Source organism: Lemur catta, chromosome 6 (genome assembly GCF_020740605.2).
Source record: "Lemur catta isolate mLemCat1 chromosome 6, mLemCat1.pri, whole genome shotgun sequence".
Lineage (NCBI taxonomy): Eukaryota > Metazoa > Chordata > Mammalia > Primates > Lemuridae > Lemur > Lemur catta.
This window is the reverse complement of record NC_059133.1, coordinates 51,757,943-51,773,847: the sequence shown is the minus strand read 5'-3', so window position 1 is coordinate 51,773,847 and position 15,905 is coordinate 51,757,943. Positions and strand designations below refer to the sequence as shown.

Genomic DNA, 15,905 nt, shown 5'->3' with positions numbered 1-15,905 from the left:
CTGGCCCCGCCCCGCGCCCCGCCCCGCCCCGCGCCTCTGGCCCCAGGGTGCCTCTCACCGCGCCCCGCCCGGCCTGCCCCGCCGGGCCTACCTCGCCAGGCTCGGAGCCCCTTCTGGCCCGACGTCTGTGTGCAGCCCTTCTGCCTGTTGGCTCTGCGGAGGGAGGGCCTGGGCAGTCGGGTTGGCGGGAGGGAGGTGACCCTTCCCAGCCTCACCCCGGCCGCCCGAGCCGGGAGGAAGCGGCGGCGAGGTCGGCGGGCGGCATGGCGGCAGTTCCGGAAGAGCCCGGGCCGGGCCCAGCGGCGGGGGAGCAGCTGCCGCAGCAGCACGTCCCGTGCCAGGTCTTCCCCGAGCGGCTGGCCCAGGCGAAGCCCCAGCAGGGGTTCCTCTTCAGCTTCCTCACCCACAACCAGAAGTGCCAGCTCATGCTGCTGAAGACGCTGGAGACAAGTAGGAGCCGTGACCTGGGGACTGGGGGTCGGCCGGGTGGTGCCTGAGACCGGGTGGGCGGGGAAGGGCTTGGGCACCACTCAGCCGGGGTTCATCCCCAGGGCTGGACGTGTCCCGTTCAGGCACCTCCGTGCAGACTCTAGGCATCGTGGGGGCGGGTTGGGGCCTGGGCCTCAGTTTCCCCATTAGAGGAAGCACTGAGGCCCCTTTCGGCACTCTCTTGCTTGTGGAATGAACGAGGGGTTAGGCTAGGAGTTTGCCCTTTTTGGTCACACTTACTGCTCTGGCAGATCCTCTGCTTTCTTATGTAAGTTTTGCAGCAACACGGTGACGTTAGGGTAAGGGTGAGGCAGAGTTTTAGATGAATTAAGGCATATATTGCTGTCAGTGCAAAAACAGTAGTTTGCAAACCTACCCTTCACTGGAAGGGGGTATTAACTTTCATGCAAAAATGGGTTTCAGAGTGTAAAAATCCTGGAGAAGTTCTGTGAAATTGTGTATATGTGTCTAAGTGCGTTTTTTTGAGGGGGGAGGGAGAGTGCATAGCTTCATCATATTCTCAAAGAGACCAACGACCTCAAAAAGGTTAAGAACCACTGCTGTGGGTTAAATAGGGACACAAATACCCAATTTCTCTCCAGTCCCAGGAACATTACACTAGAAAAGATTTCTTAACTCCTTTATATTTACATAGACTTCCTAAGTTTATTTCAGGTGCATTTAGAAAATGAAAATCCTACATGTATTTGTCCCAAAGCAAGGTTTCTATTTCATAGCTGGCCAGTCACAGTCCAAAGTCAAGCACCCAAGATTTTCCAACCTTTTTGGGATTACCTGCATGTTGAGACTCATGGGGACGCGGTGGGAGAAGGAAGAGAAATAGAGGATAAAGGATGGGAAAATGAGGACATTGTATTGACTGTATAAATATGTATTGAATGCCTCCTAGGTTCTGGTGGGGGGAAATACAAAGATGAGTAAGGACTCTGTCTTTAAGGTGTTTCAGAGTGGAATAAATACAGCAGAAAGGATGTGGGTTGCAGAGTTAGATGTGAGTTCGGATGCTGGTCCCTTTCCTTATTAGGTATGGAAGAATGACTTACCCTCCCTGATCCCCTCTATCCTTATCTGTAAAAAAAGGGGTAAGGGGCCAAAGATACCTCTCTTAGGGATGTTGTGCGGAATAGATTTTATGACTGTAAAGTGCCAGCATATCAGGAGCTGAATAAAGGGTAGCTGTTTTTACAGTGGAGCCACATAGTGGAGGACAGTTGAATAGGTGGGATGTGAGGATGATAGGGTGCTGAATATTAGCCCCTGTAGGAATCAGCCGGCCTCAGCCTTCCAAGGGGAGGGCCTGTTGGTGGTATTAAAGCATCACCTTGGAACTTTAAAATCCTATCCCTGGGCAGGGGGTGATGGGAGAAATCTGGCCTCATGGGAGACCTTTTCTTTTTCTTTCTTTCTTTTTTTTTTTTGAGACACAGTCTCACTTTGTTGCTGGGGCTAGAGTGCCGTGGCATCAGCCTCGCTCACAGCAGCTTCAAACTCCTGGGCTCAAGCAATCCTTCTGCCTCGGCCTCCCGAGTAGCTGGGACTACAGGCATGTGCCACCATGCCCAGCTAATTTTTTATGTATATTTTCAGTTGTCCAGCAAATTTCTTTCTATTTTTAGTAGAGATGGGGTCTTGCTCTTGCTCAGGCTGGTCTCGAACTCCTGAGCTCAAATGATCTGCCCACCTCGGCCTCCCAGAGTACTAGGATTACAGGTGTGAGCCACCACGCCCGGCCTTATTTTTCTTAAAAGCAAATTTATTCTAAATACTGCTGCAGGTCCTTTTTGAAGACAAACCACTGTGCTACCTGCATTTTTTGTTTTTTTAAGGAAGGAGACTATGGACTTTTGAAACTATATCAACTTTGTTTTTTTTTTTTTTTGAGACAGAGTCTCACTTTGTTGCCCGGGCTAGAGTGAGTGCCGTGGCGTCAGCCTAGCTCACAGCAACCTCAAACTCCTGGGCTTAAGCGATCCTACTGCCTCAGCCTCCCGAGTAGCTGGGACTACAGGCATGCACCACCATGCCTGGCTAATTTTTTCTATATATATTTTTAGTTGTCCAGATAATTTTTTTTATTTCTATTTTTTAGTAGAGACGGGGTCTCACTAAGGCTGGTCTCGAACTCCTGACCTCCAGCGATCCACCCGCCTCGGCCTCCCAGAGGGCTAAGATTACAGGCGTGAGCCACCGCGCCCGGCCGAAACTATATCAACTTTGTAAAATTCTCTTAATTGTGTGAACCATGATGCACTTAATATGGTGCCTGACACCTGGTATACACTCAATTAATAATGCTTATTTTTAATAATAATTATTCTACTGTTCACACTCTTAAGAAAGGGTGGGTCACTAAAGCAGTAACCTATATCTAACTTTCTCATCTCACACTACTTACCTGTTTTTGCTTTTAATGTTTTTTTTTTTAAATTTTGGTTTCTTTTCTTTATCTATTTTTTGGGTTATGTCCTATAATTTGCTGTACATTTGTATTCTCAGAAAAGATGCCTTTGTGAAAAGTTGGTATGAGAGGTGTCCTGTCCCCGTACAGGAAAACCTCAGTGCCATCAATGACCAGATAGCCCATAGGCCTCTCCTGGAACAGGTTACCTGTTTTTTGAGTCTACTCTATTGTTTCAACAACTTTAGTTGTTGGAAAAATCCTTTCTCATACTATGTTGAAATCTGCCACATGTAATTTTCACTCTTTGGTCCTTGTTCTGCCCTTTGAAGAAATATTGACTGAATCTATTCCCACATGGCACCCCTTCAATACTCAAAAGTACTGTGGTCCTGGTTAAGTCTTCCTTCTCCTTTCCAAGTCCCCAAATCCTTTCTTGCTTCTTACTGAACATAGTCCGGTGCTATTCTAGTCACCATCCCTTGTGGAAGGGCTTTCAGTGGCAGGTCCCATTTAGAGTGAGGTAGGTACTCAGCATGGGACATGGTGTTCCCAGTGTGGTCTGACCAGGACAGAGAACAGTGTGGCCACTGCCTTCCTCAAATCTGGATACTGTGCTGTTGTTCCTTTGTAGGGATGTGGCCCAAAATTCCCTCAGTCTTATCTGTCATATTATCTACTGTAATGCAATGTATTTGATCATTTAACTAAAAATGACCTTTAAAAGCATATTTGATGTTGTCGCAACGGCTTGGTGGTACCATCCTGGTATTTGTATTAGTGTTTTGCTTCAGTTAAGACTTACTTTGATATTAATGTAAGCTTGTCTTTTCCTGTCCGTTTTTACCAATTTTAAGGTAGTATTACTTCATTATGATTTACTTTTTGATAATTTGCTGCTATTTGGGTAATTTAATAGCTTTTACTTTTTCCAGTTAGCTTACTTAATTGAATCAATATCTTTCTAGATCCATATGTCAAACTTCTACTTGATGCTATGAAGCACTCGGGTTGGTAAGTAAATCTTTATGCAATGCTGCTTGATATTCTGGGTGCTAAAAACAAAACCCCCGCACTGGACCTGCTTAAGATTTCTCACTTCCGGTCACAATCTTTTCTGTAGGCTAGATGGTGGGGATTGGCTGCATTCTTTCCAGGCAGTCCTTGTTCTCTTTGGACATCTTCTAACCCTAACTCAATTTCTGGCTGTACCATTCACCTTGGGAATTTAGTAAAGACAATACTCAAAATCTTTCTTGTAAGTAATTCAAACCTGGCCTTTCTGCCACAACAGCCTGGGCATTGTTTTTAATGGAGAAGAAATCTCAGCTTGTTATGTAGGAGCCTTCCAGATGTTATATTAACTCTGAGGGGATTAAAGGAAGTGAGGTCTGATGTCCACTTCTTGACCTGGCCCAAGGGTAGGAACTCCACCATATTTCTAATAGGGTATTAATCAGTTGACCAAATGCTTTATGGAAGCATATCTTAGGGTTTGAACTAGGATTCAGTTTTGCAGAGATATTCCCCTTATTTTATAGACAAGAGAACTGAATCCTGAAGGTATTAAGTTGCTTCCCAGGGTTCATATGTGTTAGTGGTGGAGGGGATTTACTATATATATGGTAGAGGATCTCCTGACTCCTGGGCCAGGGCTGTTTCCCACGTACACACTGTTCTGGACATTGTCTCTTTAATCTACTCTTCTTTTTTTTTTTTTTTTTTTTTTAAATACTCATGTATGTATATTGATCTTTATTCTTGCCTTTTAGTGCTGTTAACAAAGACAGACACTTTTCATGTGAAGATTGTAATGGAAATGTGAGTGGAGGTTTTGATGCTTCAACATCTCAGGTAGGCATTTTTGCCAAATTGTTACCTTTCCTTTAATCTTCTTTCGTGATATTTGCTGAGCACCTTCCATATGCTGGACATTCTATTTGGTAGACTTTGCGTAGAACTTTAAAAAAGAAATTAGTCGTGGTCCTTACTCTTAAGGAGTTTACATTCTCACAGGGGAGATGAGACATGAACACAAATAATAAAATTTGAGGCAGGCTAAACTTTTTTAGGAGGGCTTGGTTACCACAATGAGACAGTGTTGTGATTGATTAAAAGATGCCAGCAGACTCAGCTAGAGGATATAAAGCCTCCTCAGGGTTAGAGCAGGGATACCATGAGCAAAAGTGACAGCTGGGAAACCAGGGCATGTCTGGGAATGGCATGTTGTCCAGTTTAGCTGGAGGGCATGAACCCCTGGAGATTTAAGGGAAATAGAATTGGAAAGAAAGGAAGCCATATGGCGGGAGGCTTTGGATGCTAAATAAAGGTTTCCACTTTCACATGGTGAGAAGTGATAATATCCTGTGAAAATTTTAGATTAGGGGAGTGAGTAAAATCTGTAAAATTTGAGCAATGATTATATGTATCTTATAGAGTGATGATGAGAATTAAATGAGCTGTCTCTTCTAAAGTTGCTTATCTTAGGCCGGGCGCGGTGGCTCACGCCTGTAATCCTCGCACTCTGGGAGGCCGAGGCGAGTGCATCATTTGAGCTCAGGAGTTCAAGACCCCCTGAGCAAGAGTGAGACCTCCATCTGTACTAAAAAAATAGAAAGAAATTAGCTGGACAACTAAAAATATATATAGAAAAAATTAGCCGGGCATGGTGGCGCATGCCTGTAGTCCCAGCTACTCGGGAGGCTGAGGCAGTAGGATCGCTTAAGCCCAGGAGTTTGAGGTTGCTGTGAGCTAGGCTGATGCCACAGCACTCTAGCCCAGGCAACAGAGTGAGACTGTGTCTCAAAAAAAAAAAAAGTTGCTTATCTTAGCGCTCCTAGCGCCTGGCTCATAGTAAGCATTTAATAAATTTTATTATTAGTTTTAAGTCATTGGGGGTTTTGACAGAGTCTTAGAAGTGGTAGATGGATTAGGTCATGTGATGAGGGTAGACGAAGGTGTTATAAATATTAATAACTATTTCCAATTTGAATATATAACCCATATTTACACTGAACTGTTTCCTGCTGGAGAATTTTATAAGTATTTTGGTTATTCATAAGTTTTTTATAGTATTCATGAGAAATGGCAACATAGCACAGGGATGAGAGGTCTGGGTTTTGGAGTCAGATAGATTAGAGTTCAAATCCTAGTTCCCCTGCTTATTAGCTGTGGGGCTTGGGCAAGTTATTTTTTTTATTCTCAGTTTCCTCATTTGTAAATTGGTACCTGATACTGTGGCTCTCAGAATGGCTCTTGGTAAGTTCACCCCCTTCCCCGCCCGCTGGGGTTAAATAGAGTCGATATCTTAAACTTTGATTTTAGTTCTCATTAGTGTTGAACATAGTTGGGCACTTTCTCCTTTTATTTTTTTAAATTAAAATTTTTATTGTGAAGTATCTCATTCATACAGAGGAGTAAAGAAACATATAGGTACACTGTCAGTAATAATGCTAAAATGAACACCTGTGTAACTGCCATTTTAAATAGAGTATCACCAGGACTTCAGAAACCTGTGTGCCCCTCTTGAGTCACTTGCTCTCTGTTCTTTATCCTGACTTTTGTAGTGATCATTCCCTGCTTCTCTGAGTAGTCTCATCATCTACATATACACTCCAGCAATGTGTTATTTAGTTGCCTGCTTTTGAGCTTTATACATGGAATACTGAATTATATGCAATACTTTGTAATATTATGAAATTGTATAGTAGGTAGTCTTCTGTAACTTAATTCTTCTGTTCAACATTATCTGTGAGATTTTTATGTTGTTGTATGTACCTCTCTGGTTTATTTAGTTTCACTGTTGTGTAGTATTCCATTGTTTGTTTATAGTACCCTATCTAATATTGATTGTTTCCAACTTTATTATTATGCACAATGCTGCTATGAATATTCTTGACCTTCTCTACTGGTGCACATTTGTAATAGTTTCTCCAAGGTATATGGCTAGGAGCAGAATTGCTGGGTCATATAGTATACATACACTTTTTTGTTTTCATTTTTTTTTTTTTTCCGTTTAGCAAACATGGAATTAAGACCAGCATACACTGAACTTGGGCTGGTAATGCCAATCACTTTCTTCCCCTGGTGTCTAGTATGGAACACTCTTCTGGTGGTTCCTTTGCTAGCTTATCTTCCTCTACCAGTCCTTAAATGTTATAGTCCCTCAATCCTTGGTGTTAGATCCCCTTCGTTTTTTACTCTATACTCTGCCAAGGGGATCTTATTAATTTTCCAAGGTTTGAACTCTCTTTCGAACTCCACATTCCATATATCCAAGTGCCCACTTAATACTTCTAATTAAAATGTCTTAAAAGTACTTTAGACCTGACATGTCCAAGACCAAATTCATGATTTTTACCATGCCCTATAATCACCGAACCTGGTCTTTTACTTTTGCATATCTCAGTGGATGGTACTATCATCCATCCTATTACCCAAGCCAGAAATTACGGATCATCCTTGAGATTTCTGATTCCTTCCCCATATTCTATCTACTACCACATTTTGCCCAATTTACCTTGAATCCCTCTTTCAGTTCTCACCGTTCTAGCTCATGTACCATTGTCTTTTGCCTAGAGTACTTCATTAGCTTTCATCTAGTTTCTCTGCATCTAGTTTTGGTCAAAGGCCCCTGCCAACCTCACTGGCTGTATCTGTTGCCTACCACCTCTGACTCTGTGCTTCAGCTCTGTGGCTCTGCTTTCAGCTTCTCAAACATTCTATTCCTTCAACCCTCCCCCTACTGTTTGCATATGTTGTTCTCTGTGCCTAGAATATTCCCTTCTCCTCACTGCAAATTTAACTCCTGTTCATCTGTTAGATCCCAGTTTAAACGTTCCTTCCACAGAGAAGCCTTTCCCCACCATCCCGACCAGGTCAGGCATCCTCATTGTATATGCTCGTGACAACCTGGGTTTTTCTTCCTGACAACTGTCATTTCATGTATTTAAATATTTTGATAAATATTTGATAATTTCTATCTCCATTAGCAGATTATAAATCTTCTATTAAGTCTCCATAGATATTAGTTGAGTAAATGAATGCGGAATGAATGTATATAAAATGCCTGGCATGTATCCCAGTGTCTGGCACATAGTAAGTACACAGAAAATGGCAGCTGTTACTATTAGGATCCCTCATGTCTTTCTTATTCTTATAGGGTCCTGCTCAGTGTGCTGTTGGCTTTTTGCACTTCTTTCTGAAGGTCTTTCTGAGGATTTTTCCTGGCATTTTCCCTCATTCTAGGAGAATGAGGACAGTGGTGGTCATTCATTGTTCATTCATTGCTCACTCAGAAACTTGATAAGAAGTATTTTGCATACATTCTCATTTAATTCTCACAGTTCTATGAGGTAGGTGCTCTAATTATCTCCTTTTTATAGTTGAGGAAACTGAGGCACAGAGAGTTTAAGAAACTTGCCCAAGGTCACCAAGTTACTAAGGGCTGGAGCTGGCATTTGAGTCTGTCCACTTCATTCCAAAGCCCAGGCTCTTAACCGTAACACAGTGGAGTCCAAGACAGATGGGTGTCGTCAGCCCAGTGAGGATGGTGCATGAATAAATGTCCTTAATCTAGGTGCCCTTGTAGTCCAGAGAGAGAAGGGAGAAGTTAGTCATTGGTGAAGGCGACGGAGCATAGGCAGTTAGGAGTGGGACTTGGCTGGTGGGTGATGTGGGGTCGATGGAGAAGAGTGGGTGGAGGCATTCCAGGCAGGTGAGCTTGTGGGAGAAAGACGGGATCTACAAAATGAAAGTAGAGTTTAGAAATCACTGAACTTCTCTTATTTTGGTGCCTCCTAGATAGTTTTGTGCCAGAATAATATCCGTAATCAGGCCCATATGAACAGAGTGGTCACCCATGAGCTCATTCATGCATTTGATCATTGTCGTGCTCACGTCGACTGGTTCACTAATGTCAGACATTTGGCCTGTTCAGAGGTGAGTTTTACTGTAGAAGACAATAAATTTTTGCCTAAAACACTGTGTTTGAACATTTTATTCAATTATAATTTATTTAAACTTACTCCTTTTCTTACTGTCATAGTTCCACCTTAATCTTGAATTTCTGTTTTTAACTAATATTGAATACAACTTTTTGAGATATAACTAGAGAAATTTTAAGTATCTATTTAGAATTGTCTTAAATATCACCTTTAAGTCCTAATAATACTGATGCCTGACTTTAGTAATAATAAACTATTAATTTTTCCTGTGGAATAAATTATATAAAATAAAAAATAATAATTAACATTTATTAAAGGCTATGTGTCAAACACTGTTCTGTTTGTATGGATTCTTATGTAATCTTCACAACAACCCACTGAGGTAGATACTATTATTAACTCCATTTTATACATGTCTAAAGTGAGGCAGTTGTTTAGATTCCGAAGTTAGTAAGTGGCAGAGGCAGAATTACTACCAGAGTTCAGTGACTTGTTTGCTGTGCTGCCTTCCATTGGTAAAGTTCCTTGCTTGCCCTAGAGTAAAACATATAGTCTCAAAAATATAACACAAAAAGATAGTTATTTTTAAATACTCTGGATTGCTCTCAGAAGTATACATATGTATGCTCCTAGAGAGACATATGTATTTCATACTTGTATGTTGTTAATTGAAGAGTGCAATGTAATGAGAAATTAAAAAATGACTATAAATCTCAAGCTTATACTTTATAACTTAGATTATTTTCTCTTTCCCTTGAAATTAATAAGTGGCCCCATGGCATCTAATTATAATTCATATTATTTGGAGAGTAGACTGAAACCTGAGTTTTTAAATAGGTTTCTCTCTTGGGTGCTATGACAGTGAATGCCTGTAAGCTAGTTAAAGTATGTTAAGTACCTTGAACTCTTCAGAGGAATGAGGTCATGTTATTGCAGAAGTAACAAGAAGTAGTCCATTCTGTTTTCAACGAATTAGCAAAAATGTGGCCACGTTGGCTGTAGGGTCTATGTGGGTAGTTCTAAGATTTTTTCATCTATTAAAATACAGTAAATTAGAAAATTTTTACCTTGAAAGCATAGTAAATTAGAAAATGTGTCCTAACTTCAGGCTGTCATGCTCATAGCATGATCAGTTTGGAATGTTCTGGATTCTTTGTGCTTTGTGCCACTTAAAATAAGGCCCTGGAGGAAGGTCATGAACTTCCATGATTTTGAAGGAAGGTCCAAGAGATCTTTGGGCTAGGACTGGGAGAGTCATATGCTCAAACTGTCTTAGATATTGATGCATTCAGTTTTAAGCTCACATTGAAACTCAGTTTGTTTCAAGAATGCTTTCTTGAAGTCTTGTTGGTAATTTTAGAAGTGTTTGTATCTTGTAGAGAGTGTAGACTTTAACCCTGAGGTCTAACTCTTTGACTTTTGGTTCTAAAGAAATCAGTTCTGTCAGTAAAGCTATAGTGTAAAGTTTAAAAAATTCTCTTTGGTAGGTGATTGAACTTTTCCCCATCCCTCCAGTATATTTGACATCGTCTAGCATGGCTTAGAGATATCTGCTCTGTTGTCAATAGAGTTTAAAAAATGCTTTTAAAAGTCTTACAAATACTCTGTTCTCAGAAAAACACGCTAATTTTATATTCTTTTCCAATTTTTTAAAAAATGGTTGATATTGTAGAGATATATAGAGCATGAGCATTTCTTTACTTTTCATTTGCCTTCTATCTTTGTGATAGGTTCGAGCTGCCAACCTTAGTGGAGACTGCTCACTTGTAAATGAAATATTCAGGTTACATTTCGGATTAAAACAACATCATCAGGTAAAAACTAACATGAGATCACCCACCCTCAAGAGTGTTATGAGTAGAAATAATGAATAAAGAAATGAGAAGGACATTTAGTGTTTGAAATGTGAAAGAATTACCTATATTAAAAGAATACAAAATGAGTACCATTTAAACAAAGTAGGTGGAATTTAGTTCTACTTTATAATTAGGGGCAAGCTATGTGACTGAGTGAGCAGGAGATTTTAACTATGAAGAGAGCTATGATCTTGCCCCTGGAGTACTTTTGGATGGGGGTGGATAAGGAATGGAAGTGAAGTTACAGTCTGTCTTAGTTTTATCCTAACAGTCCTGGACTTATATTTTGAATCTATCATAGTATTCTGGAGACAAAAAATGTGATCCCTTTCAGAATAGAGACTGCATTTTACCACAAGTTTATGGCTGTGTGTCAGTGCACCCGTAAAGGCTAGGTGATGTGCTAGAAAAGCTTTGCATTGGCACATTCAATCCATTGGTTAAGGGGAGCTTAGCCAAGAGCGAGTTTGTGAACAAAACAAAACAAAAACAACAACAAAAAACTCTGTAAGACTATCCTGCCAGAAAGCCTTTGAGATCCATGATAGATGGATGTGGGGAAAGGAAGTGTAGAACTCATGGATTGCTAATGAATGTGAGCAGTTCTGCCCCAGGAGAAATGTCAGAATTTTTTTTTTTTTTTTTTTTAGATGAGATTTGTATTTATTGACCAGGGAATATTTCTTTTCTTTTTCTTTTTTTTTGAGACAGAGTCTTACTCTGTCGCCTGGGCTAGAGTGCCCAGGCGTCAGCTTAGCTCACAACAACCTCAAACTCCTGGGCTCAAGCAATCCTCCTGCCTTAGCTTCTTGAGTAGCTGGGACTATGGGCGTGTGCCACGATGCCTGGCTAATTTTTCTATTTTTAGTAGAGACAAGGTCTCGCTCTTGCTCAGGCTGGTCTCAAACTCCTGACCTCAAGCAATCCTCCCACGTCGGCCTCCCAGAGTGCTAGGATTACAGGCGTGAGCCAAGAGATTTTCTATTAGAAGAGCTTGCTAGGCCAATTTGTGAATTATGTGATCATCAGGATATCAGTTTCAACTAGATGAAAAAGCATGGGCTTGGAACAGCGGGAAGGCCCTTGGTTCTATGAAGAAGAGAGTCACTTAATTCTGGGGTGGAGGGTGGAAAGTCAAAGTGAGCTACTAAGAGAAGTTGTGAACTTAGTCAATGGGAGCTAGAAGACAAGCCTGGTGCCTGGAAGGGGTGATTACTGCAACTGGACCGTTAGGCTTTCAGCCTGTGCCAAGACAACTTAGTGATATGCCACTGACTTGTCTTGGTGCTGCATGTTTTCTGTGCTCTCAAATCCCTGCTTCTCTGGTAAATTCTGTGTGTTCTGGTTCAGTGGAGAGGGTAGAAGTAGGGTATACATCAGCCTTTCCCTAGAAAAGAGGATAATGTGGTTCAAGCATGTGAGAGCATGGCTCATAGATGTCTGTTCGTGTCAACAGAGTTTAAAAAGTTCTTTGAAAGAGAGTCTTAACATATACTCTGTTCTCAGAAAAACATGCTAATTTTATATTCTTTAACAATTAAAAAAAATCAGTTGATATCACAAAGAAATAGAGCATGAACATTTATTTTCATCTGCCTTCTGTCTTTGTGATAGATTTGAGCTATTCACAGTCTTTGAAAGTGAAATCTCTCCTCTTTTTGCCATTGGGTAGCAGAAGTAGAAAATGAATAGAACTAGCAATAGGATAGAAAATAGTGTGTAGAGGAAGTAGGAGTGTGGTGAGGAAGAGTCTTAGAATGGAGTCCCTGCTTTTGTAGAGCATGTACCCAAGAAATATAAACAGCAAGTACAGTAACTGTAAAATTGCACAGTAACACTTTTATTTTAACAGAAATTTATTATATCTGGAAAGAAGTCAATCTGAATTGTGGTCTACACTTGTGTCTCCCAATCCTCTGGCTCTAGGAGACAAATTTTTGGCATCTTTTTTTTCTTCTGGGGGGAGAAATTTCCTCTGTCTCTTTTTTTTGAAAGACTAGTCAAGTGCAGTAGTGAGAAGGGGGGACTGAACAATCAAGTGCAATAACTCACTGCCTTCAGACTGGCCTCTTTTTGTCGTCAATTGTTGTTGTGGCTCCAAATGGTTCTTCCTGTCCTTGTTCTTGTATGCCTGGGGCTTATTTTTAAAGTCAGTATTTGCTATCATTTAGGTTGAGAAGTACTAGTTATATTCCAGTATTAGTATCTCCAGCTCTAGCATGCTGACAAGGCCAAAGCAAAACTGGCAACATGCAGAGAAAATTGATGATTGTCAGGATGTACAGCCATCAAAACCAGTGTTTGATTATTTTTTAGGAAAAGGTCAAAGCCATTCTTTTGAGTCTTAGTTTGGGCCTGGGAAGAAATAAATGGATTAAAAACTCTCTGAGAATTGGAATGGCAGGGCCTTATATTTCTTAAAATATTTAAATTAGAGTATTGGGAAATTCTAGTCTATTACTATGTAACATTAGGTAAATTATTTACTTAGAATAGAACTTTAATATCCATGCAAAGAATACTCAGGAAAAAAAAGTTGTTTAACTTTTTTTCTCCCCTAAAAAATTAAGGGACTTTCCAAATTTCCAGTGGTTTCTTATTGCCTCCAGGGAAGAGAATTTGAGATAACTGTCAAAGGAAGAGTTATCTAGCTTTGGTCAGCTGAAAAGTTAAGGAAGAGAGGTGTAGAAGTGAAATATATTTTAAAGTTAATTAAATTTAATGAAAAATTTATGAAATTTCATAAAATTAATTTCATAAAATTAAATTTTATGAAAAAGTTAATGAGAACCTTGCTTATAGACTTTGGTGATTTTGCAAATTGAGAGATATTATTGGGCAGACACTGCGTAGAACTTCAGATAATGACATCTACTTATATTATTGGAAAAGATGAGAAAATGCAAGTCTTATGCCTAAATAATTTTAGATTGAGCTAAACATGCTCCATAAGTTAAGAGTTATGTTTCTTTGTTAATTTTGTTTTCTTTTTTGGAATGACAGAAATTAACAAAATAATATGAGAGGAAGTTAATTTTAATTATGGTTCAGATGTATACAATGTATTATTTTGACTCACGCCTGTAATTCCAGCACTTTGGGAGGCCAAGGTGGGAGGATTGCTTGAGGCCAGGAGTTCCAGACCAACCTGGATAACATAGCAAGGCCTTGTCTCTACAAAAAATAAAAATAAAAAAATTAGCCTGGCATGGTGCACACCTGTAGTCCCAGCTACTCGGAGGCTGATTGCTAGAGCCCAGAAGCTAAAGATTACAGTAAGCTGTGATAGTGTTACTGGACTCCAGCCTGGGTGACAGAGCAAGACCTTGTTTCTAAAAACCAAAAAGCGTTATTTCATGATTAAATTTTCATATAACATTAAAGCCATATACTTCTTCTTTTTAGACTTGTGTGCGAGACAGAGCTATTCTTTCTATCCTGGCTGTTAGGAATGTCAGCAAAGAAGTAGCTCAGAAGGCTGTTGATGAAGTTTTTGAATCTTGTTTCAATGACCATGAACCTTTTGGAAGGATCCCACATGATAAGACTTATGCAAAATATGCTCATAGAGACTTTCAAAACCGTGATCGGTATTATTCAAATATATGAAGACAATGACATTTTATATTACAGAGCTTCAATGATCATGAAGAAAAAAATATGGTTCTCAAGTGAACAAACATAAACCTTAAATGATCAATTAAATACAGGTAAAACACAGAAGTTTGTGATTCTAGCATGTGACCAGAAAAAGTAACTGTGACAAAAAGTGAAACTGCCTTAAACTCCAAGGCAAAAATTGTATCTTTATAGCTAACCATTTGGTAAATAAGATAAATAAATTACATTTTTGTATTTTCTAGAGTATACTTGTATTTTTTTGTGTTTTTATTATTGTGATTTGTTTTTTATTACATGTGATTATTTTAAAGTTTGATTATGAAACCTGTAAAGTATGCCCTTATATGATGTTGATAGGTGACCATTGTTGGTATTTACATTAAATGTAAAGAAAAATGTACCGATCTCATTATAGCACATTTATTGAGATGTTGTCATGATGAAAGGTGGGCATAATTCATTCAGTGGTCAGTGCCATCCTCTTCCCTGTTTTTTGTTCAACATATATGTGGGGATCATATGGCTTAATTTTCTGGAGACAGTCCTGATTAGATTTTAAAATAAAGGCAGCACATTAAATTCAAAGTACAATCTAATTTAATTTTTATATAAGATTTTTCATATAATCATTCCCAAATTTTTTGTCATGCCCTGTGCCTGAATTTTGGATTCAGGAAACATGGTCATATTATCTATACCCCTTAACACAGGCATCACCTGCATCTTCCTCATGCCTCTAGTAGCTGCGTCTTTGACTTGCTCCTGGCAAATGTCACTTGGCCTGTCCCGAGACCGGAAGATGGTGATGCCTATGTGTAGATGTAGCTGATTAGAGGTTTAAAGACAGTGAAGTTAGCAGGATTGTTTCTTTTGAGTAAAAATTTGATTAAATATAAATTATAAAGTAACACTTCAAGCCTAGTAACTTATTACACATTAAAACAAGGTTTGAGGATTCTGGGAAGATGGTGGAGAAGGAAGCACCAGAAATCTGTGTCCCTACTTAGGCAACAATTACACTAGCAGAATCTGCCTGATGTAACTGTTTTGGAACTCTGGGTTTGTTGAAGGCTTGTAGATAGACAAGACAGAGAAAAATGACTGGTATAGGCTGGGCGCGGTGGCTCACGCTTGTAATCCTAGCACTCTGGGAGGCCAAGGCGGGTGGATCGTTTGAGCTCAGGAGTTTGAGACCAACCTGAGCAAGAGTGAGACCCTGTCTCTACTAAAAATAGAAAGAAATTATCTGGACAACTAAAAATACATAGAAAAAATTAGCCGGGCATGGTGGTGCATGCTTGTAGTCCCAGCTACTCGGGAGGCTGAGGCAGAAGGATTGATTGCTTGAGCCCAGGAGTTTGAGGTTGCTATGAGCTAGGCTGATGCCATGGCACTCTAGCCCTGTAGCCCGGGCAACAGAGTGAGACTCTGTCTCTCTCTCTCTCTCTCTCTCTCTCTCTCTCTCTCTCTCTCTCTCTCACACACACACACACACACACACACACACACACACACACACACACACACACACGACATAAAAAGGAAAAAAAACAAAAGAGAAAGAAGGGAACAAAG

The 15,905-nt window shown here is 40.2% G+C and overlaps 1 protein-coding gene across 2 annotated transcripts; it reads left to right on the top strand.

Annotated features, from left to right (window-relative positions):
• The first annotated feature begins 33 nt into the window (after positions 1 to 33).
• Positions 34 to 14,573, top strand: ATP23 (ATP23 metallopeptidase and ATP synthase assembly factor homolog). 2 transcript variants are annotated; one of them, XM_045553475.1, is made up of 6 exons: positions 34 to 450; positions 3,877 to 3,922; positions 4,681 to 4,762; positions 8,711 to 8,848; positions 10,584 to 10,667; positions 14,115 to 14,573. In XM_045553475.1, the coding sequence occupies exons 1-6, from the start codon at positions 264 to 266 to the stop codon at positions 14,316 to 14,318; spliced, it is 741 nt and encodes a 246-aa protein (XP_045409431.1). In that variant the 5' UTR covers positions 34 to 263; the 3' UTR covers positions 14,319 to 14,573. The 2 variants fall into 2 exon arrangements, with proteins under 2 accessions (XP_045409431.1, XP_045409430.1); XM_045553474.1 differs by lacking the exons at positions 34 to 450; positions 3,877 to 3,922; positions 4,681 to 4,762 and adding an exon at positions 8,177 to 8,262.
• Positions 14,574 to 15,905: the final 1,332 nt, after the last annotated feature.